Source organism: Poecilia reticulata, chromosome 18 (genome assembly GCF_904066995.2).
Source record: "Poecilia reticulata chromosome 18, P_reticulata-male-v2, whole genome shotgun sequence".
Classification (NCBI taxonomy): domain Eukaryota; kingdom Metazoa; phylum Chordata; class Actinopteri; order Cyprinodontiformes; family Poeciliidae; genus Poecilia; species Poecilia reticulata.
Window position 1 is genome coordinate 26,725,902 of NC_088847.1, and position 25,764 is coordinate 26,751,665.

At 40.6% G+C, this 25,764-nt stretch overlaps 1 protein-coding gene across 2 annotated transcripts in view; it reads left to right on the top strand.

Moving 5' to 3' along the window:
• Nucleotides 1-25,764, top strand: part of npy2rl (neuropeptide Y receptor Y2, like) — a 65,521-nt gene that overhangs the window by 14,684 nt on the left and 25,073 nt on the right. For both annotated transcript variants that reach the window (XM_017303438.2, XM_017303437.2), the window contains 2 exons: nt 17,568-17,815; nt 17,945-18,077. In XM_017303438.2, coding sequence (XP_017158927.1) covers nt 17,627-17,815; nt 17,945-18,077 — 322 coding nt within the window. In that variant the 5' untranslated portion in view covers nt 17,568-17,626. The remainder of the gene's footprint in view (nt 1-17,567; nt 17,816-17,944; nt 18,078-25,764) is intronic.

Below are 25,764 nucleotides of genomic sequence, written 5' to 3' on the forward strand. Positions count from 1 at the left end.
ACTAAATCATAAAATTTCAATAACCTCAATTTACAAAACAATATATTACTACTGTGCCAAACCAGAATAACAAGCAGATTTTTAGGGTTTCAAGACAAATGTAAGATATTTAAGACATCACTGATGCTACATTTATAACAATTTTTATGTGATAGTCATGAACAAAGTGTGATGGAGCCCCACAAATTCACATATTCAGATTTTTTAATAGAGCATATTTAAAATATTCCAACCAATCCAGGAGCTGCATTTATATTCCTTGGCACTGATTGGCTGTAACTCAAAACCTGTGATAAAAGAACGAGTTCAGCTAAAGCTAATAAGGTTTCCAATGAGTATTATGGTAAATAAAGTTTGCAGGTTGATGTTGGAGGACATGCAGAACTTCAGGAGGTGAGCATTTAAAGATGCAGTATCTAAAAACAGAGTTATCCTGGCCCAAAATGGCAGCAGAGTCCCTGAACAGAGCTAACCGTTAGCACAGATGCTGCTGACATGATAACTATCTTAAATGAGATGCAGTTTGAATAAAGTGGAGCTGAAAGATGATGTACTGCTCATAAAGCTTAAAACCTGATGAGCACAGGTGATTGGAGGATTCGTTTCACCTGCAGCTGCTGCTTGTTTACCACCTGTGTGCAGAAAATCTGAAAAAGCAGATCTCATCTTTCTCTCCCCAAAATAAATCCTGCTGTTGATGAAGGTCTGCCTGAGTGAAACCCCGCCAGGCTTCTTTCACTTCAGAATCGGTTAAGATGAGTAAAAAATGACAATTAAATCAAACTCCATGTGTACAAAGATGGACTCCACGAAACGGCGTAAAAAGGATCCGTCTGATGACATGAAGTGGGCTAAAGGATCCCAGAAACCGATGTAGCTGCTGCTCACATGAGAAGAATGTGTAGCAGAGGTGATTCTTCCCAGAAACGACGGCAATAAAATGAGTCCAACTCATCCTGTCAGAAAGAATCCCAGAGGAAAAATGACTGTCCACCAAAAAAACGATGACGTTTCTGGAAATATTCTGCCGACTGATGAGAGAGAAGTTTTTTTTAAGAAGTGCATCTCGTTAAATCTGGGTAGAACTGAAGGCAGAAAGACACACAATCTGATTTATCTGGCAGCTTTGGGTCTGTTATTTCCATCTTCTGTATTTTTATGAAATATTAGATTGTTTTCTGTTTCTAAAAATGCTTAAAAATCATAAAGGATCAAAGGCGGCTCACAGAGGAAGCTGAAGCATAAAATGCTTGAGTAGAAAAAAACGTAAATCTGCTGAAATAGTGAAAAGTTAAATGTTTTATTATAAGAGTTTCCACAGATCAGCAGAACATTTTAAAGGTAAATTAAAGCATTTTGCTCCTAAACTGAACACATTCAGGATTCAAAACTCTCAGGACCTCCAGATAATCCTGCAGACAGCATCCGTGTTCTGGCCGCCATCTTTGTGAGGTCAATCAACAGCCAGGATGAAAAACGGTTCGGATAATTCACTAACATGAGAATAAACCAACATTTTTTAATTTTTTTAATTTTTAGGAAAAGCATCCATTTACTAAATGTCTGAAGCTTCAAGCTGTGCCAATAAACTGTGAAGAAAAAAAAACGGAGTCATTTACTCAGTGGCATTAAAATGTCAGCGATCATTTCTCCTCCTGCAGCTGTTTTCTGACATTTGAATAAATTTGGCATTTGAAATCACAGATCCTGAGAAGCTGGCGCTGATCTGGGCCGTCTGGAGCGGGACCGACCGCATCCAGAACCTTTCATTGGTTTCACCTGCTTGCTTTTAATTGGCCGTTCGTTTAGCGAAAGCAGCAGGAGGCGCAGCTGCTCCTGTTGGGCAGATCGATTTATCGATCGATCGCTCCTTCTGGTGTTTCTGTCGGATTGATCTTTGTTTCATTTCCTCTGACTTTGTGTTCGGTTTTCATCCTGAAAGGAACCAAAGTTGTTTTTTAAAAGCCGCCTGAAGGCTGAAATATGAGCCTTTCTCTTAAAGGAGGTCAGAAATCATGGAGGATTCTGAGCAGGAAGGTGATTTGAGTTGGAGGCTGGAGCCGTTGTGAAGTCCAGAGGTCACTTCCAGTCCTCTAGCTGGTTCCCAGTATGACCAGTATCGTCTCTGGGCTGCTGGCGTTGGAGGAAACTGATGTTTTGTTGCCTGCTGACGTCACAGAGATGCTTCCTCTGGTCGTCGAGGCTTTTTAAGACGTTTGTGACGCCTGGAAAAGTTTAAACCAAATATTGACAACCTTTACTCTGTCAGACATCAGACTGAACTTAAATGGTTTTAAATATATAATTTTAATTATTTATTTTTTAAAGCTATCATTATTAATTTCTTTTAAAGCAAATATATTTTTTATAATTTTTCCAAAGACAAAATTTCTATTTTTTTTAAAACCACCAATTTCATCATTATTCTTTTAAAACTATTGTTTTATTATTTTTAAGGCTACTATTTTTGTCATTTATGTTTCTAAAACTATAATATTTATCATTTATCTGTTTTATTAAAGCTTCTTTTAATCTGATCGGCGCTAGCCCAGGGCGGCAAGTTTTGGGGTACACAAAGATTTTTGGTTATTTAAATGAATGCATATTTTGCAGTATTGCAACTTTATATATTAATAGATATGCACACATAAGGTGACGTGTTTTTAATTTTTGTTGGACTTTCATCAAGATAAACTACACTCAAGTATTTAAAATATGTGAGGTCATAGGTCATTTTGGTGTATTTCAGAGATCGCATTGCATCAACACAACCCACCCAGGAATTGTTACTAAAATGAACATTTGTTTCCATTTATGATATTTCAGTAAAATGTGCTGGTTGGTCTTCTGCATTCTTCCTCTGGTCAGTTTGTCCTTCATCATTTTAGAGCAGTGGTCCCCAAGCTGCGGCCCGCGGGCCGGATCCGGTCCTCTGCCACATTTGGTCCGGCCCCCTGAACAATACCATAGAGCATTCAGATTTTTTTTCATATATTGTATTTTCCGGTTGATTTTTCTTCAACCACCAGGGGGCTCTTTAGCAGGAAGTGTGTCCTGTAAACTGTGGGTGTTTTGTTTTGCATGGCGCATTGCTGCCATCTGTTGGACTTTTAGGGAACTGCTGGACTTTTATGTTATTTAATCAGTACGGTTGTTTGCTAGCGGTAGAGCAGATGAACACGTGTTTGTTATGAACGCCGCATTCCAGGTTTCCCTCAATGGAAGATATACCAGTCAGTCCCAGTGACCGTTTCACTGACTGTTTTTGCCCATGTGCTTTCTGGGTAAAAATCAATGGAGAAACGCGCAGGTGATAAACGTTTAACACTTTTTCTGTTACAAACTGACTCCGGCCCCCACCAGAGAAGGGAAACGTTATGTGGCCCTCACAGGAAAAAGTTTGGGGACCCCTGGATTAGAGGAACGTTGAGTCGTCGGTTGGATATTTTACACCAAACCTGTTTCTCTTCTGACCCTCTGACGGTTAGGAGACCAGAACGGGCTCCACAACAGACCCAGCCTGATCCGTTTCCTCTTTCATGACATAATTTGACTCTTTGCTCATGAATTGTTTGACTCCAACACGTTGTGTTCCTTTGCCGGAGAAGTCTCCAGCTCTTCGTGCCGAGCGTTGGCTCCTCCGGACTAATCTGAGCTGAAGTGGATCCGCGGCCTCCGGTCCGGCGGCTCTGAATGATGCACACTGATGCGATTTCATTAAATCCTCCTAATGAGCCGCTCTCTGAGGGGATTGGTCCCGTTTCGCTGCTGCCGCTGTGATACGCTCGGCCCACGGAGGCCCGACACGGAGCAGGCTGCAGACGATGATCATCCGTCCTCCTTTGCGTTTTGTCTCGGGGCCCCTCCCGGTTGGCCCCGCTCAGATATTTCTCCCAGAGAGGTTTCCCCCCCACCCCGTCAGATTTAACAGGAGCTGACCTCTGCGGTTCTGGATTCTGCGTTCGTTCAGCGGTCGATGCTGATGGTGAGACTTCCTGCGTGAGAGCAGCGAGGGGCCGCGGGGCCGCTGTCGCCTCCGTCTGACTCTTTTCTCCTTGCTCCGGCGTCCGACGGCGCGCTGTGATGGCAGAGGACGAAGCTGCTGGACGCGTTTATCGTTTCAGGAAACAATAGCAGATCTGACCTTCCATGTTTACGTTCAAACACACGAAATGCTGAGTTTCACACTGACATACAGGAGGGCTGATGGGAAAACCTGGAGGAAGGTTTGTTAGGAAAGGTGGATTCAGGTGTGCAATTGATCCACTGTTCTCAAAGTGAGGCTCGGGGGCCATTTGTGGCCCTCAGGTTGATTTTTTTGCGGCCATCAACTGCAGTTCAAAATATGATGCACATGTTGGCTGTAGATGCAGATGGAGACTTTAAATTTGTAATCAGGGTAAAAATTGTTACCAACATAATTTCATTATACAGGAAAATATGGTGGAAGGACGTTTTGCTTGGAAAATGTCTGATTGATTATTTATTACTACTTTTTGAACTTGAAACATCAGATTAAGTTAACTTTAGTTTTCAGCTCGGTAGTAAGAAATTATTAGTTATTGTTTTGTCTATATTTTTATATGAAATAAAGCATATTTCTTTAAACAAGTTGGAAGTGCATGAATGAACCAACCACCTGTTGCCACGGCAACCTTTAATAGATGATTTTGGCTCTATAAACTTAGAAGGTTTGGTTTTACAACTGATGTAGAGAGGAAATGTCGGCATTGTCAAAGATTGAGTGACAAATGGGTAAAATGTATCTCTAATATATATAATATTGGTAAATAGTGACTACAGCAGTAATATGGATATTGAATACCAAGTTTTCATTTCGGTGCATCTGGAGTTCAAAGGTCAAAGTCTTTTCATCTCAAACGCCAGAGATTTGGGGGCGAATCACAAGAGACTAATTAACCGGTTGGAGACGGAGTTTGAGAAATGTGAAAAACTAAGTAAATAAATGAAAAAACGGATTTTCTTTAAGAGACAAAGACGTCTTGGTTTCCAAAATAGTTGAGATAATAGCTATCGAACGACTGGGTGTTTTCACAACACGGTTTTTCTAAGATGAAGAGCAGATTTACATGGAAGGTGGAAACAAAATCATTATCTTTTTATTCATCAGAGAGGGTGAGAAAAAACCAATCAACTAAAAGTGACTTTTTAAAAAACGCCAGACTTCAAAAGCCAACACAAACCAAACAACAGGTTCTTAATTACAGGATAAAATAATCCAAACGCCTCAAACTAACACAAACAACACAAAATGTTCTCAAAACTCATCAGGACAAGCAGAACGGTTTGGCATGAGGGAACGAAAACAAACACGATGTTTCCTGAGTCATTTCACAGCTTTGTGCCTTCAGATTGGTGTAGATGTTGATGAAAGTTGAGTTCTCAATGGGAAAACCTCTCAGCAGCTTGTTGTTGTTGTTGGGCGGATGGGACTGAGGCTCAGTGGCCCGTCTCAAATCGCGTTACTGCATCATTACCACTCCACAGGAGGCCCTCTGCACCATCGACTGGGATCATCGCTGGATCATTCCGGGCTCCAAACATTCAGCGTTAAATAACCGTTTCTCATATTTAACAGCCAACTTCTCTGGAGAACGAGAGTCGAAACTGGGTCAGTTGGGAATGAGCTCCACCATTGATCAGAATCCAAATGAGCCTTTTGGACTGGGCCAACCAGGCTCTCATTAGGACAATTGATTAGCCGATTCGGGGTTAGCGCCAGAATGAGCCGCTGTAGTTTGGTTTGAAGTTTGAAGAGCAGTGACTGGAAGGTAAATGATTTAATTCACAGTTTAGGTCAATGTTATGGAGGAACACTGGTTTTCAGAAAATGCTTAACGTTGGTCATGATTTTATTAACGTTTTTGGATAATAAGCAACACTATAAGTCTCTCTTCTCTAAGACATTTGATTCAGTTTTGTCTGGACCAGTGGTTCTTAACCTGGGTTCGATCGAACCCCAGGGGTTCGGTGAGTCGGTCTCAGGGGTTCGGTGCCGCGGAGGTAAAGATTCACTTGTGTAAAGTCGTGATGACGCCCCGCTTTGCCATCACTTGCTGCAGAGGATCACGTTACATTGCTTAGCCAATCAGAGGATCACGTTACATTGCTTAGCCAATCAGAGGATCACGTTACATTGCTTAGCCAATCAGAGGATCACATTACATTGCTGAGCCAATCAGTGCTGCGGAGGAGCCCTGATTGAAGGAGCTCCACTCTTTTTACCAAATTCTATAGTCTAAATCTGCTCCTTTTCGGGGTTGGTACTGCCTCTAGTGGCGTGGGGGTGGTAACACAGCTAATATAATTACAGTACTAAATCAGAATACCGCAAAGTATGCTGCGTGTCGGGGAGGAATAAGAAGGGTTCGGTGAATGCGCATATGAAACTGGGGGGTTCGGTACCTCAAAAAGGGTTAAGAACCACTGGTCTGGACAAACTCTTTGTTGGTTTGAAAACTCTCTGACCACCAGGTCAGGTGTGTTCAAGCCATTTCCTCTTCTCTTCATATAGTCAATGGTGTTCCTCAGGGCTCGGTTCTGGAGCTGCTTTTGTTTACTCTCTACATAAGTAGTCTCAATTTAAATGTGCGATATGCAAAATAACATTCTCATGCTGATGATGCTGTTTTGTATCGTTCTGGTCTCTCGCCCAACGCTGCAATTCCAAATCATTTTCACCTTAACCTTGTTTTAAATGCAGATAAACTAAAAGTGATGCCGTTTTCTATTTGGAGATTTGATGATAAGAATCATTACTTCAGCTGGAGGTTTGAAAATTGAAAGTGTCACATTATAATTAATTACTAAGGATTTTTAGTTGATTCTTGTTGATGCCACTTTTATGTCTGGATATGGTGACATTTTCTTAAACAAGTTTAAATGGTTTTATACATTTTAGCCCATAATATATGTGTAACGGTTTTATTTTAACAATATCATAGATCTTAAGTTTTTTTATTCTTTGAATTTAATTTAGTCTAGAAGTTGTTTCTCCAAACTTTTAGTGACCGTTAAGTTCTGTTACGTTGCTCTGGACAGTTGGTGGTTACCGTAGCAACCAGGAACAGAAAGTTTCTCCCCCTTTTTTCTGTTGCCGTTGGTAACTGGGGTATTTATTAGGATCAGCTCCGTGTTTCCTTTACAAGTATTATATTTTAGACACATTTAATCATATACAGTGTTTCATGAGTAATTCTGCTATTTGTGTATGTTTTTAACTTATCGATATTGATGTTTTCCATTTTAGTTGTGTTTAATTTCTGTTTTCTGCTGCTAGCTGCTGCTGCTAGCTGTTGCTAACTGCTGCTAGCTGCTGCTGTAAACATCGTTGGGATATTTTTATTTACAGGGCCGCACTTTGACTTCTTCCTTCGTATTTATTTTCCTGCGTAAGTAGAAAAGAGAGGAGTATTCTCTAGTGAAAGCTTATTTTTCCTTTTGGTGCCTGAAAGAACTTGGACTGAACTTTGTAAGAAATGTTTTTAGCTTTCTGCTTCATCTAGTTACAGAAAAACATGAACTTAAAGTTGCTGTCGTCATAAAATATCTTTAAGGATTTTCTTACTGATTTTCAGAAGGAATCATTTGTCAGTTTTTTTAATTGAAGAATCTTTTTGCTAACTTATTTATGATAGTTTTCCTGTGAATTAAAGGTAAATAATTATAATAAATTCCTAGTTGGAGCTTACCGAGCAGCCCTATGTGTTGGATCTTTTATAGCTGCTGCCACATATATACAATGCAGTTAAATGTTATTTAACATTTCAGAGTAAATAAAGTGCATGTTGAGTTTGTTGAAGCCAAACTTTGATGGAAATTGTTGTGACTGTTTTCTAAATTTTTCAGAAGTTAAAGTTTGAATCTGGTTGAAATCATCTCCTTCCTTCCTGGTTCTCTGTTTTTATTCAGTCAGTGGAGATGAAATGTTTGTTTTATTTAACGAGGCTTTTCTGCCCTTCTTTAATTGGCTTATTAGCAGTGACTCCATACTTCATCCAGTGGTAATTACGCTCATAAGTCTCTGCCAGTGTTATTTTCAGGAGCTGAAAAAGTTCATTAATGTCTTTCGGCTCATTGATTTTCCCCAAACTACCAACAGGAAGCTCAGGGAGTTTTACTCTGAAAGGTTTCAAAGTGAAACGATTTGAAATTGGCCGTGAAAAGAGCGACTTTAATTAGTTTAATGCTTCAGTCGTTACTTTACTTGGTTCAGTTCAGGAAAAACTGGAGCAGCTTCTCTCGTTTCTCTTCAGCTGCATCAGTCAAACTGACGTCGTAGGAGTTTTTCAGAATAAAATGCATGTGGGCGGAAACAGGAAGGCCTTGTCTGACATTCAGTGTTTACATTCTTGAACGATTCGTCTTCAGAATAAAAACCTCTTGAGACTAAAAGCAGGATAAGAATCGATTTGAACTTTGTGAAGCGTTTTGTTTTTTAACTGCTGCTGTTTTTCATTTCTTCAGAGACGCGATCCGTCAAAAGTTTATTTCCAGGAAAGACATTTTGATTTTCAGTTTCTAATCAAACCGTTTCTGGCCTGAGGAATGTCGGAAGAGTTTTATTTTTATGTTCGGTCCGTTTCCAGTCTCCACAAAGGATCTCACCAGGTCAAGGTTTGACCTCTGACCTTTGATTCTGCGGAGGATGTCACTCGTCTTAATTTTCAGCTTTTTGTTGTCGGTTTGTTTTGGGTCATTTCCAGTGATCCCAGCTCTGCTTCAGTTTTAATTTTAATGTGGATTTCCTGATGCTTCTGAAGCAGCAAAACATTCCCAAAGCATGACACCTCCACCTCCGTGCTTCGTACTAGAATGCTGTTTGGATTTGCCAAACATTTCCTCTGTTCTGGTTCAGATAATTCAGTTTTTGACTCATCTGTCCAGAAGAATCATCTTTGTCTAAAGCTAAACCTCTTTCTAGTTCAATCTTCTTGTTCTTTCACATCAGCTGTGAGATTTCTGCGAGAACATTTTAGGATTTGGGTTCTTCCTTCAGCATCTTGCAGGCAAGGCAAAACGAGCTGCAAACACAAACTCCAAAACACAAACTAGCGCAGCAGAAAAACACAGCAAAACCTTGAAACTCACATATTTTACGACATTATAGAAGAGCAGCATATTCACATCAATAATCTTTCGTACTCCAGACTCCCCCTGGTGGCCTGGAGGGCTTCCGCTTCCGTTTCATGGAACGAGTTTGCAGCGTTTTATACTTGCTTTATATTTGTGGCATTTTCCCTTTTGCTTCTGTTTCCATTTGCATTTTTTCTGCAGATACAGAATTATTATTATTATTTGTTTTGTGTGTGTGCATCTGTCAACCACTGCAGTTAAATATGAGAGGATATAATTTCATTCCTGTTGCACAGGACTACAGCGTGTAAGGAAATGGTTTTTCCCTCTGAGAATTTATTTCGACTCAGTTCTGCTTCTTTCTCTCTAAACGACACGCCGATCGCCGTCTTTAACTTGAATTTTTTTCCTATTATTTGGGTGAAAATTAATAAAAACATAATACATGTTTTCCATGCTTACAGTAATGCAGAACAGAGTCCAAACCGAAATAGAAAGCAGGATTTAAATGTTGGTATTTTGTTTAACTCTTCAGCAGAAACGTCGTTTTGTTCTGAGCGGTAAAAACCAAAGCGTCTCTTTCTTCCATGCAGAATCCAAATCATTTGGCCTGCAGAACCGGCGCAGACTGTTTGTTGGCTCTGAATCGCTACATGGTCCCTGTCACGATGAGTCAGGATGAGTTCGTCTCTTCGGTTTGACCCCGTGATGCTCGAGCGACGAAATAATCGTCCGCAGCAAATCTGACCAGATCCACCATCTGCTGAGCGTCTGTGGAGACACTTGAGTTAAACTAATGAAGCCGGCCGTCTGTTTGCTCTGTGAGAATTAGAAAACGGGCATATCGGTGTCAGGAGGTAACTTGAAATGTGAAATCTGAGTCAAAGTCAACAAGTGTACAAGGTGTGAGGGGAGGATTAGCAGGAGGAAACCATTAAGAGGATTTGTTCTGGAGGAAACTTTAAGGTGAGAAGAGACGGAGCCGCCATTTAGCGAAGTCACATTAGTTTATTTTAAATACTTTTATCCAGAGGAAACATCAGCAGCAGCGGTTCTGGTCGGACGGATTATGTTTGCAGCCTGGAGCTCCGACTCTCAAAAAGAGGCTTAGGACTCGCCAGGCTTTTGTTGGGAAATGAATCCTCTGAAGTTAGAAGCTGTTTCTTCTTTTTGTGCAGCAGCTTCGCTTCTGAATGGATAAAATGTCATTTCCTGAATATCACCGAAGACTCAGGAGCTCAGAATGACAATGAATTAGTTTAAGCAGAAGGATTCATTGCCTCACTTTACACCCTTTATTATTATTTTTATTCCTCATCTTCAGTGCAACAGTTAAAGGAGAAACTTGGATCAAAAGCCAGAAAATCCTTCTTTACTCGCTCGCTTAAAACGGGTTGTTTCCACAATAAAACAACTAATTTGTGATCAAAGGTTGGTTCAAGGGGAAGATGCAGCAAATTAAGAAATAATCTTGTACATTTTCCTCTATATTTTAGTATTAAAATGTATAAAAATGAGACTTTTTTGCACAAGTTTAAGTTTCAAAGTGAAAATAAAAAGGAAAATGAGTTCAGGGTTTTCACATTAGACCAAAAGTTGAGTTTTTTTTTACTCACCTGACTTTCTTAAAAATAGTTCTAATATGAAATCCAACTGTAAAGAGTTGAATTTCTTTCTGAAAAAACTGTAATTTATAAAGTATGTTATATTATGTGAGCAGCTGTTTGACCCGAATGTGCTTTTGAGTTAAAGTTCCTGAACATTTTTGATTCTATAAGCTATGAAATTAAAGTGAAAACAGAAACTTTGTTAATAAATGAGAAATAATGTCTGCTGCACCTGAGATTTTTATTAGATTTTCTTCATTTTGGGTTCCTGACATGTGAAGCTGATCTTTTCCAGCGATCTTATCTCTGCGAACGTCTGACAATCAGACGGCGTCTCCGTTTTGTTGCTTCATTTAGTCACTTTCAACTAGCGACAAATCTCACACATCGATTCACAGGCTGTTAAATGTTTTTCAATAAAATAAAATTTAGAATATTGAAGGTCTGTTGTGACGTATAAAACAAAAATCCAGTAATCAGCCAGAAAACTTCAATCACTTCATTCCTTGTTTTTTTCTTCTTCTATTTTTAATAAATGTTGTTTATCTGTGTGAATGTCACCCTGAAAGACACACATTCATCTGCATCAACCTCAGGTTTGCTCCACAAAATCGTTCAGAGGCCCTGGAATGACCTTTGACCTCTGCTTTGAAAACACCTGCTTTAAAGCATCTGAAGAAAACAGGTTTGTATAAATTAACTGCTGCGTCACGGCTAAACCACACGCTAACAGTTGGATTTCTAATAGAAAATAATGAAGCCAAACTCTTTAATTTATTTTTCTTATTTGATTGGTTGTCAGAAATTGGAAAAAAATAATTTTTAAAGACAAAACAGCTTTAAAATAATTCGTACTATGACTCCACAAAGCAGTGAAGCTCTTTTATCCCGAGCCGTAGGGATGTCAGGTTGACTTCAACCCTCATCAGTCCTGCAGACGGACAGACGGACGGACAGACAGATTCAAGTGCAGGAGGCTGAGCTGCAGCTGGTTTGATACTCCGCTGCACTCTGAGGGTTTGTAAGAACGAGACAAAGAGCGTGGAGCTCAAACATCAGTCTGTGATTCTGATCCCTCATGTCGATGCAGCTTTAATGTCTGCAGCAGGAAGAAAACAAGATGGTTCCTGAAAGAAGCGACTCAGGAGGCCAAACCGCCACCGAACCGAAGCGTCAGCCTGAGTTTGGGTCAAACTGGGAGAACCGAGGCTCTTCTGGTGGCCTGGAGAAGCAGCTGATGGTGGAGAAAATCTCTGGCTCTGAAGAGCAAACAAACGTTTGAACATTAGAGAAACTGAAGGTCTGACAGCTGCTTCATGTCGGCTCTAAACGTTTCTGCTTCTAATTAAAGGTTTTATTCTCACAGCTGAGCGACTGATTCACATTTTTACAAACTTTTACTCATTATTGATAATCTAAAGTAGCATAATTAGCTTTAGTGCCACTGATTTTACATCATAAGGATTAGAGATGAAGGATATGATGAAGTGATGATTAAAAATTATCAAAAACTATTTATTACTTTTATTTTTGGTTACTATAGCTGCATAGAGCAGCCTTTATACACCCATAAATAATTTTTAATACTTTATAAAATCATGTCATTGCAGTGCAGAAAATGGCAAAAAATAACATTTCAGTGATTTTTTTTTAAACATTAACTGAATTTATTGTGACGGTAATAAATCAAACTTCTTATCAAGACAAGTAATGGTTGATGAATAAACTTTATTAACAGATAAAAACACAGTTCCTGCACCAGACCGGATGGTTTTAACTCAGTTTAAGCTCAAATATCTTGAACTCACTTTGGATGAGAGCGAAAAGATTTACATCATAGAAATGATGTCATCACCTCAATATGGACCGAACCTCTGGGGTTTACGACACCGTCTGGAGGTTTACGACACCGTCTGGAGGTTTACGACACCGTCTGGAGGTTTACGACACCGTCTGGAGGTTTACGACACCGTCTGGAGGTTTACGACACAGTCTGGAGGTTTACGACACAGTCTGGAGGTTTACGACACCGTCTGGAGGTTTACGACACCGTCTGGAGGTTTACGACACCGTCTGGAGGTTTACGACACAGTCTGGAGGTTTACGACACAGTCTGGAGGTTTACGACACTTTGATGAATTTATGCCAGAAGCATCGAGCAGAAGCCGGTTTAATAAAGAGGCCTTAAAAAACACATTTCCTGTATTTATGGAAATAAATACAGGAAATGTATTTATTTCCATAAATACATTTTATTTATGTAAATAAATAAAATTTCCATAAATAAAATGGAAATTTTATTTATGGAAATAAATAACATTTATTTTATTTATTTCCATAAATAAATAAATAAAATAAATTTTTATTTTATTTATTTATTCCATAAATAAATAAAATTTATGGAATTTTATTCCATACATGGAAAAAAATACCATAAATGATGGTATGTAATTTTTAAATACCATTTAAAAATTAAATGGTATTTAATTTTTAAATACCATCAAAATTATGTTTTTGATGGTATTTAAATTCATTAAAATATAAACCCAGTAAAAAGCTGTGAAGGAGCCTGGAGATGCGGCCGTATGCAGGAGGATATTTGTATTTTTTCTGTTTCTATTTAAAGATCTGTGAGACCTTTTATGAGATGAGCCTGTAAAAGTGTCTTTGCTGCCTTTTGTGGCGATTTGGGCGCCGCCACTGATCCCGTCAGCCGAGCCGAGCTGGACGCCCTCGGACAACTTGCTCAGTGAAGCGGCTCGGCGCAGAGCGTCGATGGGAGTTTAATCCCACGTGGGTCCGTCTGCCGTTCACTTTAACGATGCCCTGCGTGTGTGTGTGTGTGTGTGTGGGGAGGTCTTATCTGGCCTACATTGCGCAGCAGCCAATCGCAGAGGTCACATCTGTACGTGCAGGCGATTGTTAAAAGCTTCCCAGCTGGTCCTCCCACCTGTAAACTGCAGATTAACTTTCAGTCTGAAGAGGCGAGTTGGTTCTGCTGCAGCACCAACATCCACCTAAACATGAACAATCAATCATTTTCTGCTCCTATTTAACTACTGGCCTGTTTTATCTAAGAAATAATAAGAAACGTTGACGAATTGTTTGTATTTTATAGTCTGTTTTTGCACACTTGTCTTTTTTTTCACTTTTGTGAAAGAAGTTGAAAAGCTGGAGATGACAGGAGGAAACATGTTGGTAAAATTAAATATTCTTCTACAATATTATTGCTATAAATGATATCTGACCATTTTCAAATATTACTAAATGCCATAGTAATGCCACTTCACAAAGACTAATAAACTCTAATGTAGTAAAGAATCCTCCACAATGGACCTGGAAGACATTTTAAATATCCAAAATAAAACAAACACAATAAATATAAAAGAAATAAAAACCAGTCACAAGTGAAAACACAAATAAAATGGATTATTATGTCTCTTTCCCTTCAAAAATTATTAATAATCAGGAGGGAAATTAACTGATTAATGTGTCGGGTTTAGAGCAGAATCTGTCGGATGTGAAAACTTTGTGTTTTTTTATTAACATTTGGTTGAATCGGCATATAAACGACTTGGATCAACGATTTTTTGTTTCCAACTTCTCCAAACAGTTTGCAGACATTTTGACCTGATCTGGTGCAACAGAATCAGGTTCGCAGGCCGTTTTTTAAATTTTAGCTCCGCCCACAAACGTTCTGTCAGACGGAGGTCAAGACAAATAGAAACTTTCACTTCCTTAAACTGTTTTCTGCCCAACTTGTTGTCCGTTTCCAGACTGATGGATGGCGTTGCTCCTCCGTCTTTGATTTCCAGATCTGCTTTTGTCACTTTTGTTTCCCTCCTCTGAGCATCAGCTCATAATGACTGGAGTCTCTTTTTACTCCACGAAGTTAAACTTCAGTTCACTTTTTAACGGTTTCTGTGTTTGCTGAGGGAATGAGCCAAATCTTTGTGGTATCTTTCCCTCTGCCCACAGGCTGTTGGTCAGTAGAAGCTTATTTAACGCCTTGTTTGTGTTTTCTTTGTAGATATTAGCAGCCTGAGGGTGGAGGTGGGGTTGGGGGGGAGCCGCGGGGAGCTGCCCAGCATGGCCGCCATCTGCTGTTGCTCTGCCTCATCGAGTCTCAGAGATCCGCTGCGACGCCTCAGGGCGCCGATAAACTGTATGGTTCAAAGCCAGCTTCCAGCATTCAGTCACTTAAAGAAGGCGTGTGACTGGACTCGGTGCTGCCGGACGCACAGACAGACGATGCAGCTCCGCTTTTCAGCATCGGGCTGATCAATCAGTAACAGACCGACTTCACCAGAAGGAAACCGAACGCCGTTTTCTCCGGAGCATTGACTTTGTTGCCCTTAAGCTAATTTGTAGTTAATTTGGCCGTGTGCTTTGAGTCATTGACTTTTTGGATGATGTATTTATCCTCAAGCTATTAGGAAAAATCCACATTTAAATCTCTGCTGCTCCTAAAAACAACCCAAGCGCTTAAAAAAAACAAAAACACCCAGCCGGTTTTTGGCAATAACTTGAAAATGAAGCGTCACAAATCAGCAGGAACTTCCCTGTTACCTAGCAACCCCAGCCGAGCACATCGTCACCTAGCAACCCGAGCTGAGCTCCAGCACATTTGATCAGCTAGTTTTACCAGGTATTCTCTGTACAATGGCTGCTGGAAAAGGCAAAGTGTTTTGTTGTGGACTTACCATCCAGAAACCACTTCCTGCGTTCTGGTTGGTTGTGCAGCAGGCTCCACTTCCGCTTTTCAAAATATGCAGTTGTATATTTGTGGATGTGTTTCCAGCCATTTTCACATTTGAGCGTAAGCGCTGAACTTGGGGTCAGCAGAAGCTTATTTGGACTTAAAGTGACAGAGCCCCTAAATCAGCTTATCCAGGAATAATGAGGTTTTATGTTTCAAAGAAAAATCACAAACGGCTGAACTTTATTCTGAAGCTTCAGTTCAATAATCCTTCAGATTGATTCGGCAGGAACAGATTATTGACTGAAATGTCAAACCGGCTCTATTGCTGGTTTTCAAAGATGAAACCCCGTTTCTTTCGTTTCTTTTATTTCCAATGCACGTGAACAAAAAACAGGTCGAGTCTACCTGTTCTGTTCTTAATCCGTTGACCTAGAAAGCAACAACAGATTACCGCTCACACGACATCGTCAGATAATCTGGGAGCTGGAAGTGTAGACGAGATGGAGAAGCTAACATTCTAATTTAGCATTTCTCCGTTTCATCACTGAAATTAAACGTCCTGCTCTACTGACCGAGAGGAACAACCTGCACATAATCTGATCAGATTAGTGATAATCCATAACCATCCGACTAATTTGTAACAAAGAGTTATCCATGGCAGGAATGACAGTTTCCATACAGTAAAAAACATAGATAGTAGGGGCTGTGTAATAATAGCGATTTTGCAATATATATCGATATTTTCTTTCCTAGAAAAAAAATCGATATTCATCCGCAAGTATCGTAACGTCCAAAATTAAATTAATTCAGTCCAACTCTATAAAAGTCGCAAAATGTCACCGAAATCACTCTGTCCCTCTAAAATCTTTCAGAAAATCACAAGTGTATTGAATTGTATCGTTTGCTGAATATCGCAATATATATCGTATTGTGAGCAGAATATCGTGTATCGTATCGTGAGATTATTGCATCGCTACAGCCCTAATAGATAGTGGAGGTCGGTGCATTTTTTTCTGCTACACTTTCTCTTTCCACTTTTTCACAATATTCACACTTTGTGAGACACAAATTTGGATTTTTATAAAAAATTCAAATTGACATTATTCAATTCTGTGTCTGATCAGTTTATGTAATAAAAAGTTTCACTTTCTGGAATGAGTTGTAAACAAAAAGTGAATTTTTTTTCATGAAACTTAAATTTTTTTGAGTCGTACTTGTACTGTTTTAACATATTCCTCTCACACCATTTACCGTGTTGAAACGCTGCGCCGGCATGAAGCAGTTATGACCAATTATGCTAAAATTTGCTCTTTTGCATCCTAAAAACCTACATCTATGTTTATAATACATGTTTTCAGTCTTTTTACCTGTAGTCGTACATGAATTCATCCATGCAGGCGGATTGAAGCTGAAGGTTTGGAGTTACTGCTGGATTTAATCCAGATGAGTAATTTTAGAAGAAAAATGCAAAAAAAAATGATGTAAATTATTCGTAGAAAGGAAGAAATAGAAAAAAATAAGAAAACATATATTTTCAGTTTGTATGTTTAAAGTGTTTACTAAACAGTTTTTTACGCTTCACTGAACCGGCTGCATGTTAATCTCATTTTTCACATCATGCAGATCAGATTATCAGTGAGATGAAGTTTGGAGTCGTTTGGTAGCTGCTGAAGCTTTTCAGAGAAGAATAGAGCTGCAAATGAATATAATGAATATAAAAACAGACAGAATCACAGACTGGATGAAAGGACAAATTAATGTAATAAAAAATGGAGTGCAGTAATGTTTTATTAAGGATCGTTGGTGTGAAGTGTGAACCGGTTGGTAACTTAGTGCAGTATTTAATCCAGGAAGAGGCGGCTGTCGCTCCCAGTCACCTGATTCGTCCGTCACTAATTATGATCCACTTCAGGCCAGAATCATCTGCATGCAGGAAGTTTTGTGCTTTGCCTCTTCAGATGCGACGAGCATCAGAGGCTGCCGAGGTTTTTTCATAACATGTCAATAGCCACAAATACAGCCGAGCTGAACAGATTTTCCCAAGTGGCTCTTGAAAACCCAGAGAGTATTCTTCATCAGTAATTACCCAGATCAGAGCCTGGGCTGTAAATAGAGCCGTTTACCCGTCATTCATCTTCTTCTTCTTCTCCTCCTCCGTCCAGCCGGCGCAGCGAGCTGCAGGAGTGAAATGGAGCTGCTGGCCGGACACGTTTGACCGGACATGGAGGCTTTCGGAGAAGTCAACGCCACGCAGGAGGAGCTCCACTTCCTGCCCCCGCCTGACAGCGACCCCAACAACCTCGGTTACCATGACTACCCCCCAAACATCGGCATCCTCCCCCCGGTTCTGCCAGCCGGATTCGAGGGGGTGAATTTTCCAGAAGACCCCATCCGGCTGCTGAGCGTTCAGGTACGGGTCGCGTCTCTGCCCCCAGAGCAGCCTCCATCTTTAACTGGAGCAAAGAAAAGGTTAAAGGTCACATTTCACTTCACATTAGCGTGAAAACGTCTGACAGCTGTTTGCTTTGTTTGTTTGAAGGTGGTGTTGATCTTGGCCTACAGCACCATCATCGGGCTGGGGGTTCTGGGCAACTCGCTGGTCATCTACGTCATCTATCGCTTCAAGACTCTGCGGACCGTCACCAACTTCTTCATCGCTAATTTGGCCGTCGGTATGTTTAGACACACACACACACACACACACACACACACACACACACACACACACACACACACACACACACACACACACACACACACACACACACAGCTCAGCGCTAAATTAGCTGCTTGTCAGTCATCGTTAAACACTTCCATGTGTTTTATTTCTATCTGGACGTAAACATGATAGAAATGCATCAGAGGATCTGACAGGAAGTGCAGAAAGCAGCTCAGTCGACGCTCCAATAACAGCAGAATGGTGATTTTATGAATGCGGAGAATCTTAACGTCTGTTTTTATTGCGTTTGACGTGACGGGTCATGACATGCAACTGTGTTAGGGTCAAGTTTGGTTTAGAGGAATAATTTAGGTGGTGGACAGCAGTCAAATTGGTAAATAATCTGCATGAGGAAGCTAACATGAGTGCTTGTATTTCTTATAAATAAGGGAAAAATGGCTCAAAACTTTGACAAATCCCAACAAACTAAAGTTTTTTCCTGTAAGCAATCCGATCTGTCAGACGTTGGGCTCAATGTTGGATTAAGTTTATTGTTTTTAAGTAAAGGGGAGCTAACATTAAGTTTAAGTTTTGAAAGCCTTTAAAAACCAAAAGTTTCGGTTGAGGATTTGAAGTTTTTTCTCTGATCATTTCTGTGTTTTCTCCCTCTAAATCAGTGGTTCTTAACCTGGGTTTGGTCGAACCCCAGGGGGTCGGTGCTGCGGAGGTAAAGACTCACCTGTGTAAAGTCGTGATGACGCCCCGCTTTGCCATCACTTGCTGCAGAGGATCACGTTGCATTGCTTAGCCAATCAGAGGATCACGTTACATTTCCTAGCCAATCAGAGGATCACGTTACATTTCTTAGCCAATCAGAGGATCACGTTACATTTCTTAGCCAATCAGAGCTGCGGAGGAGCTCCACTCTCAGCAGGGATTTGAACTTTTGTCTTTATTTACTTCAGCAAAGCTCACAGTTTTTACCAAATTCTATAGTCTAAATCTGCTCCTTAGTCGCATGTTTTCGGGGTTGCTACTGCCTCTAGTGGTGTGGGGGTGGTAACACAGCTAATATAATTACATTACTAAATCAGAATACCGCAAACTATTTCGTGTGTCGGGGGGTTGGAATAAGAAGGGTTCGGTGAAGGCGCATATGCAACTGGGGGGTTCGGAACCTCAAAAACGGTTAAGAACCACTGAACTAAAAGGAAGAGTTGAATTAAAATCCCATCAGAAATGGGTTTTCATGTTGCATGCCTGGGATTGCGTGTGGAATTTTCTGTTTGTGGAGATTCTTTCATTTCCTCCTGGGACAAAACGTCCCCCTCTTCATTTATTATATATATATATTTATATATACGTGTGTGTAGTGAGACGGCTTTAAAGGAGACTGATGTAAGTGTGTGTAATGTGCTCTGCGCTAATCTGAAACATGTTGGACTTGATTAAGTCGTGGTTTGGTGACAGCAATCTAAATGAATGTTCGCTCTCTTGTGTTTGAAAGAATGAAAGCTTTGAGCCGTTTGACGGATCTGCTGGTTTTAAATGAAACTCTGTCAGCAGCGATGATCCAGATTTCTGCTCCGGTGGTGATGAAGGAATTAAAACAAATGAAGATGAGTTTTACTGCAGGCGAAGCTGCGTGATGACACGATCTGACTTGTTCTTTTAACCGAAAACACTTTGACTCGAATTTGAAATTTTAAACCTCACTTTTCTGTTTTTGTTTGATCAAACAAGCCTGATTGCTTATTTTTAATGAGCCACATTCATTTTTAATTTGAACAAAAGAAAAATACGTAAGTCAGAGATAAAAAGTGACTCACTGCGGGCTTTAAAATGGTAATCAGATGCATTTTATGAGGAAAATAAGTCATTTTATCAGCATTTTATCATGGATTAACATGAATATCTGCCTACATGTATCAGGACTCTAATACTTACCCATATGATGACAGTTTAGGACATTTACTTTCCCTTAGGGATAAATAAAGCATCTCTGAATTTAAATTTTATCGTTTGTTGATGCCAAAGCTTTTAAGATTCAGATTTCTGTTGGACTGCGGGTTGAGTTTTCCTGGAGCAGGAAGCTGTCGGTCCGCTGACTCCTGCTGCCAGGAGGACACAGAGTGGTCATTACCACTAAAATACAGTCTTTGTATTGATTATAATTGCAGTTCGTTTCTCGCTTTGAACTTCAAAGTCGGATCATAATGGCATCAGATCAAATGTGATTAAGAAAAAAAATCGCCAAAGAAGTGAAGCAGGCGCTAACAAAAGGCGACAGAAATAGGTTTTCTGCCAAGAAGCAGAACTCCGCCTGCATCTGGACCCTTAAAGGTTAAACCAACAGAAAATGTTTTTATGCGGTAAATATGATTAAAAACAACCCCATTAGGGTGTAACAATTCACCAGAGTGTTGGTTGGGTACAAGGGCTTGGATTCAAGTACGATGCAGAAAATTTCACGTAATTTGATCTGATTTTCAGATTTAAGAGGTAATACAGAGGCACAAAGCGTCATTGTTACCGAAGCTGGCTGCACACTGAGCGCTCAATCTGAGCAAATTACCAGAGAGCCGAGAGGAGGGAGAAACTGTTGCAGAAAAACCTTATAATTAAGTGATGCTCATTTAATTTTCCAGGAGGGCTTGGTACTTTACCGCACTACCAAACGTAACAAACGCTGGTCCACTGACCGTCCTGTTGCTGTGGTTGATTGGTCAGAAAACTGGCCTGACCAGAACGCCATAGAGAACATATGGAGATGCGAGAGCAACGCAGAAGGTTGCCATAAAGAAACCAAGGCTTTCATCACCAGCCCTTAAAGGGATCCAGGATTAGTTCAACATGTTGGCCTAAATATGCTGTTATTTTCCTATCAACTAAAAAATTGCTGTTTGTGGTAATCCCAAACTCATAACTACTTCAATAATGTATATATTTTGTTATATTTCCACCCTTGGAGGTGGCCATGTTTAATGGGTTTTGGTCCACATTGTGTCACTGTTGCTTGTAATAAAAAAAATAAAAAAACTGTGATAATTTTCCACATGAAAGAAAAAAGAGCGCAGTGAGAGAAAACCGAACACAACTACCAAAGGACCTACATTTGTGCCCTCAACATTTCTCTCCAGAAGACTTTGTCATTTGTATGAGCAAAACTGATGAAGGCTCTTACAGGTTATAGTTACCTTCACAAGCTAAAAATAAATGCCGTGCTGACAGTTTTTATCCACAAGGCGCCTAAACCCCGCTGCCACCAGAGCGCTGGTAGCTCTTTAAATGCTAATGGAGCTCTGTGGCTGTAGCACCGGTGGCACTACCGTTTACCTCGTTACAGTGTTTCTGATTAATCCATGAGAATGGCACTAAAATGACATGACAGAGTCAGAAAAGGCCACTAAACCAAGACAACGCTTGATGAGTTATTTGGGTCTCAGAGGCAATAATTAGAGTTTCAATCTCATTTTTGACATGCAAGTAGTTTCCACAGAGCCACTGTTTGTATGTTTGATACTTTTTATCAAGAAGAACAACTTTAAATACTCAGTTTTCCTAAAATTTGAGAAGAGCTGAATGTCATCACCATAGAGGTGAAAAGACACATCAGAAAACCTGCCTGATTATTAAGGGGAAAATGTACCAAAGACTGAGCCCTGTGGTACACCACCTGTCAGGTTGCTATTTCTCCTCTTTGTCATTTTGTTCCTTTGCTTCCTGAGTCAGTTAATGCCTCCTTTCATCTTCTGTAATTACTAATAAATGCTGTTCTATAAAAAAGTAGCTAATATTCTGTTTAGAGGAGTAATTACCTAGTCAGTAATTGTAATAAGTTGTGTAACTATTACATTTTAAACAAAGTGCCTTCAGATTCAAACTGCACTGCCTACAGCCGACTCCGAATCCATGAAAGGGCAGAGGAGTGAAGTCACCACCGAGTCTTCAGGCTGAAAACCTTTAAATATTCAGAAACGCCACCAGAACCTCAGAGCTGCAAACACTTTCCCAGTCATCTGCTGCAGCACATGGCGGGCGATCTCACCTCCACTTTATTTATCTGAGTGTGTGTGAACAGGCGTGATTCACACATCCCACACCTCTTTATCTGACGCTCGCATGTAACCGCCTAATCAACCCAATTTAAAGCCTGTAGACCCACATATTTATGTGACACTATAGTCTGACTTACCTCAAGACAATTCACAAGTGTTTTGGAACAATAAACATAACGGCAGTTTATAAGATTAGATTTTGGAGGTGAAACTAATTGATTAAAACCAGACAATAGAAACTGTAAGACGAAGCATAAATATGCACCAAGAGCTCGTTGATGTAGCACAGATAATGAGTTGTAATGAGGTGCAGAGTAATGTGAGCTTTTAATCAGGAAGATTAATTATTCTTTGCTAACGATGTGATTAGAAATAAGAGAAACTGCAGGGTGCAGTCAGTAAACCTGACCTCCAACAGAGCAGGAAGGAACAGCAACAAGTTTCTAAATGTCGTTCAAAGTTAAAAACACTCGTTCCACGTCTTCGTGCAGCAGAAAGATCAACTAGGATTGTTTCGACAGTGGCGGAGACGGGATGATCTTTTCTCCAAACTGGAGGAAAACAAAAGGAAAGGAGGCGAGCGGATTGCTGCGGCCCGACTCGCTCCGCTGCCGGCCGGCCGGCTCCATCTGTCGCACCGAGCTAACGAGCCGCAGAAACAAATAATCACATGGAGTCGTCTTTGTTTTCCCCAAGTAGGAGTTTATCTGTGTGTGTGTGTGTGTGTGTGTGTGTGTGTGTGTGTGTGTGTGTGTGTGTGTGTGTGTGTGTGTGTGTGTGTGTGTGTGTGTGTGTGTGTGTGTGTGTGTGTGTGTGTGTGTGTGTGTGAAATTAACAGTGACATATTTTCATGGCCTCCAGTGTGTGTTGTTCTGAGACGTGTTAAGAAAATGAGAAGCAAAGCGAACCTCACTGCTGGCTGTAATTAATGAAATCAGGGACGATTGTTTGTGTCCTGAGAAACTTTGTTTCTCATCAAACTCGTTTTTCACATACTTTTAGTGTTTTTTTCATCATTTTCAGGTGTTGTGGTAAATCTTACACCTTTTTGAAGATTCTTAAAGTTTGGAACCACGATTTAAATATTCAGATTTCGTTATTTTCTCCTCTTCATGTGTTGCTGAAGCGTTGCGTCTCCAAAGTGCTGCTAAAACATCGGGTGCATTTTGTTCACTCTGATGTTTTGAGGTGGAGTAGTGGGCACACTCCAAACCATGAATGGTCTCAGGATGCTTTCAGCGCAGCACTCACCCTTTCTTCTCATTATCAGGGTTTCTTAAGGTGCTTCGTCTCAGAAAATAAACTCACTCGGTTCTCTGCGGTCCAATCCGTGCGCCGCTTCAAGGACGGTGTTTTCCTCTTTGTTTTCTGTCCCGACATCGTTATCCCTGCAGAAACTCTTTGACCTGCTGACCTTTTCATCAAGCTCTTCACTGGTGGCTCCCAATCCCTCAGCTGAACTTCACTTTGTGTTCTTGATGATTCAGTTACTGGTTGGTCGGGTTTCTTCTGACTTGCAGCAGTTTTCTTGCCTTTTTTGATGCAAAGTGACATTGACAGTCTGTTTTCTTGAAGGAAACTACGGTTGACAGAAGAATGATTTGAAAGTTTCCTTTCCGATTCGTGTGAAATGAACTGCTGGCTTCAACACTGATCTGAAGATCGCTGGAATGATGCCAGCAGGCCACTTTGTGTTTTGGTTCCGAGTTAGTTTAGATATATTCTCCCTCGGTTCTCCTTCCAGTGAGATTTACCTGGAAAACCCAGAAAGAAAAGTAATCAGGATGGATCCTGGGTTTGAACGACCTCAGCTGGGTTTTAACGAGGAGGAGCAGAGTAGGCGCTTTCATTTAAACACAAGATCTCACCAAGTATATTTTAAGTTTCTACTGCAAATTTATGGATTTATGAAAAAAAAACATGGTTCCCTGTTGTAAGTGTAGATGAAGAAAATCTTCAGTTCATTGGACTCGTTTCCTTTACCATCCAAAAAAACTGTTTTATAGACATAAATGATGGTTTTACTTCTGGTAAATTCCAAAGAGACACATGCACAATGTGCCATATCTGGGCATTTAGTTGAATGTATTGATGATGACTAGGGCTGAAACGATTCCTCGAGTGATTCGAGTACCTCGATTATTAAAATTCCTCGAGGAAAATTGACCTGCCTCGAAGCTTCGTTAATTTATGTTTTATCATTTAGCGCCCCGTGTTTCAGCCGGAACATTATTTGCGTTGCGCGGAGCTCTGACTTCCGCCTCTGAGTTGTTGACGGAAGCTACGTGTTGGCGGCATAACGTCCAATCTTCAAGTTCGGCCCGCGGGGATTTTACTGATTGGTGATAATTCCGGGTTTTCATCGTTTTTGTGGGACCAATAAACATCCTTAAAATGACGGCGCGATGCCGGGAGTCCGGCAGCCTTTCTGCTCCGGAGCTGCTGGTTGAACGGCGGGAAGAAGCTGAGGAGGATTTCTACAGGTGAGCGGAGAGACTGAACACGGCGGGCGGCTGAGGGTTGATGCTTACAGGGTAAGAGCAGCTTTACGGACGAACCGCACAATAAACTTATATCATCCCGGTCTGAACAGACGGGAGGCGGAACATGGCTGGTAGATGAGTTTCTGAACGGAGGAGCCGTAAATATCCCGTATTGCTGCCCCGGGCTACAAAAAAGTAACTGGTAGGGAAGCTCAAAGGTGGAAAAAATAGACTGATGTTGATATCCGATAGTAACACTGGTGTTATGGAAGATTTACCAATATTTTATTTCATAATTGTTTTTATCCGATTACTCGATTAATCGTAAGAAAAATCTATAGATTACTCGATTACTAAAATAATCGTTTACAACAGCCCTAATGATGACACTCAGCTGGGTGCAACATTATCTCTTCATGATCAAAGTCAAGTATCATCACCGAAGATAAAACCCAAGGAAGCCGTAATCCTGTCTCCTTTGGCCGTTTTCTGTAGAGGACGTGGATGGTGCAGTTGGTTCGTTCCTGCTTTGTTGGAGTTTTTCTCTTCACAGGTCAGATTAAGGTTGGTCAGCAAAGAAAACATGTAAATGACCAGCTGGGGTGAAAAATGTTTCACCGTATCGGATGTTTTTGTCGTCTTCGTCTTTGCGCCAGCCCGTCTTTGTACGGACGTCATGCAGAACAGAAGCTCCTGCAGCCGACGCGGCGGTGGATTCACAGCTTCTGCTTGAAGGACCCGGTTGTTCTCCGCCTTCACTTTGTTCACGTTTCCTCCTGCGCTTTGTCTGATTCATGTGGCGTTTCTGCACCGATGTTTCATTTCACACCGATCCCCAACCTGCATGTGTTGACAGAAGGTGTTTGAGTCGGTTCATCCGAGGGTCAAAGCCAGACTCGGGATTGTCAAATTAAGAAACTCTTTTTGTTTATTGAGCGTTTTCTGGCCAAGTGGGATTTATGCCACTTTATTCGAAATAGTCGGATCCATTTTAACCACAAACAACTCAGCAATGCAATGACCCATTTACAGTTCGAGTTTAATCCGTCTCTGCACAGACTGCATGAAAGCTGCAAGGCAAGGATTCACTAAAGAGGAACTTAATCCATGTCCTGTTGACATCTCAGCATATTCTGGGTTGTACAAAAAGCCTCAGGAC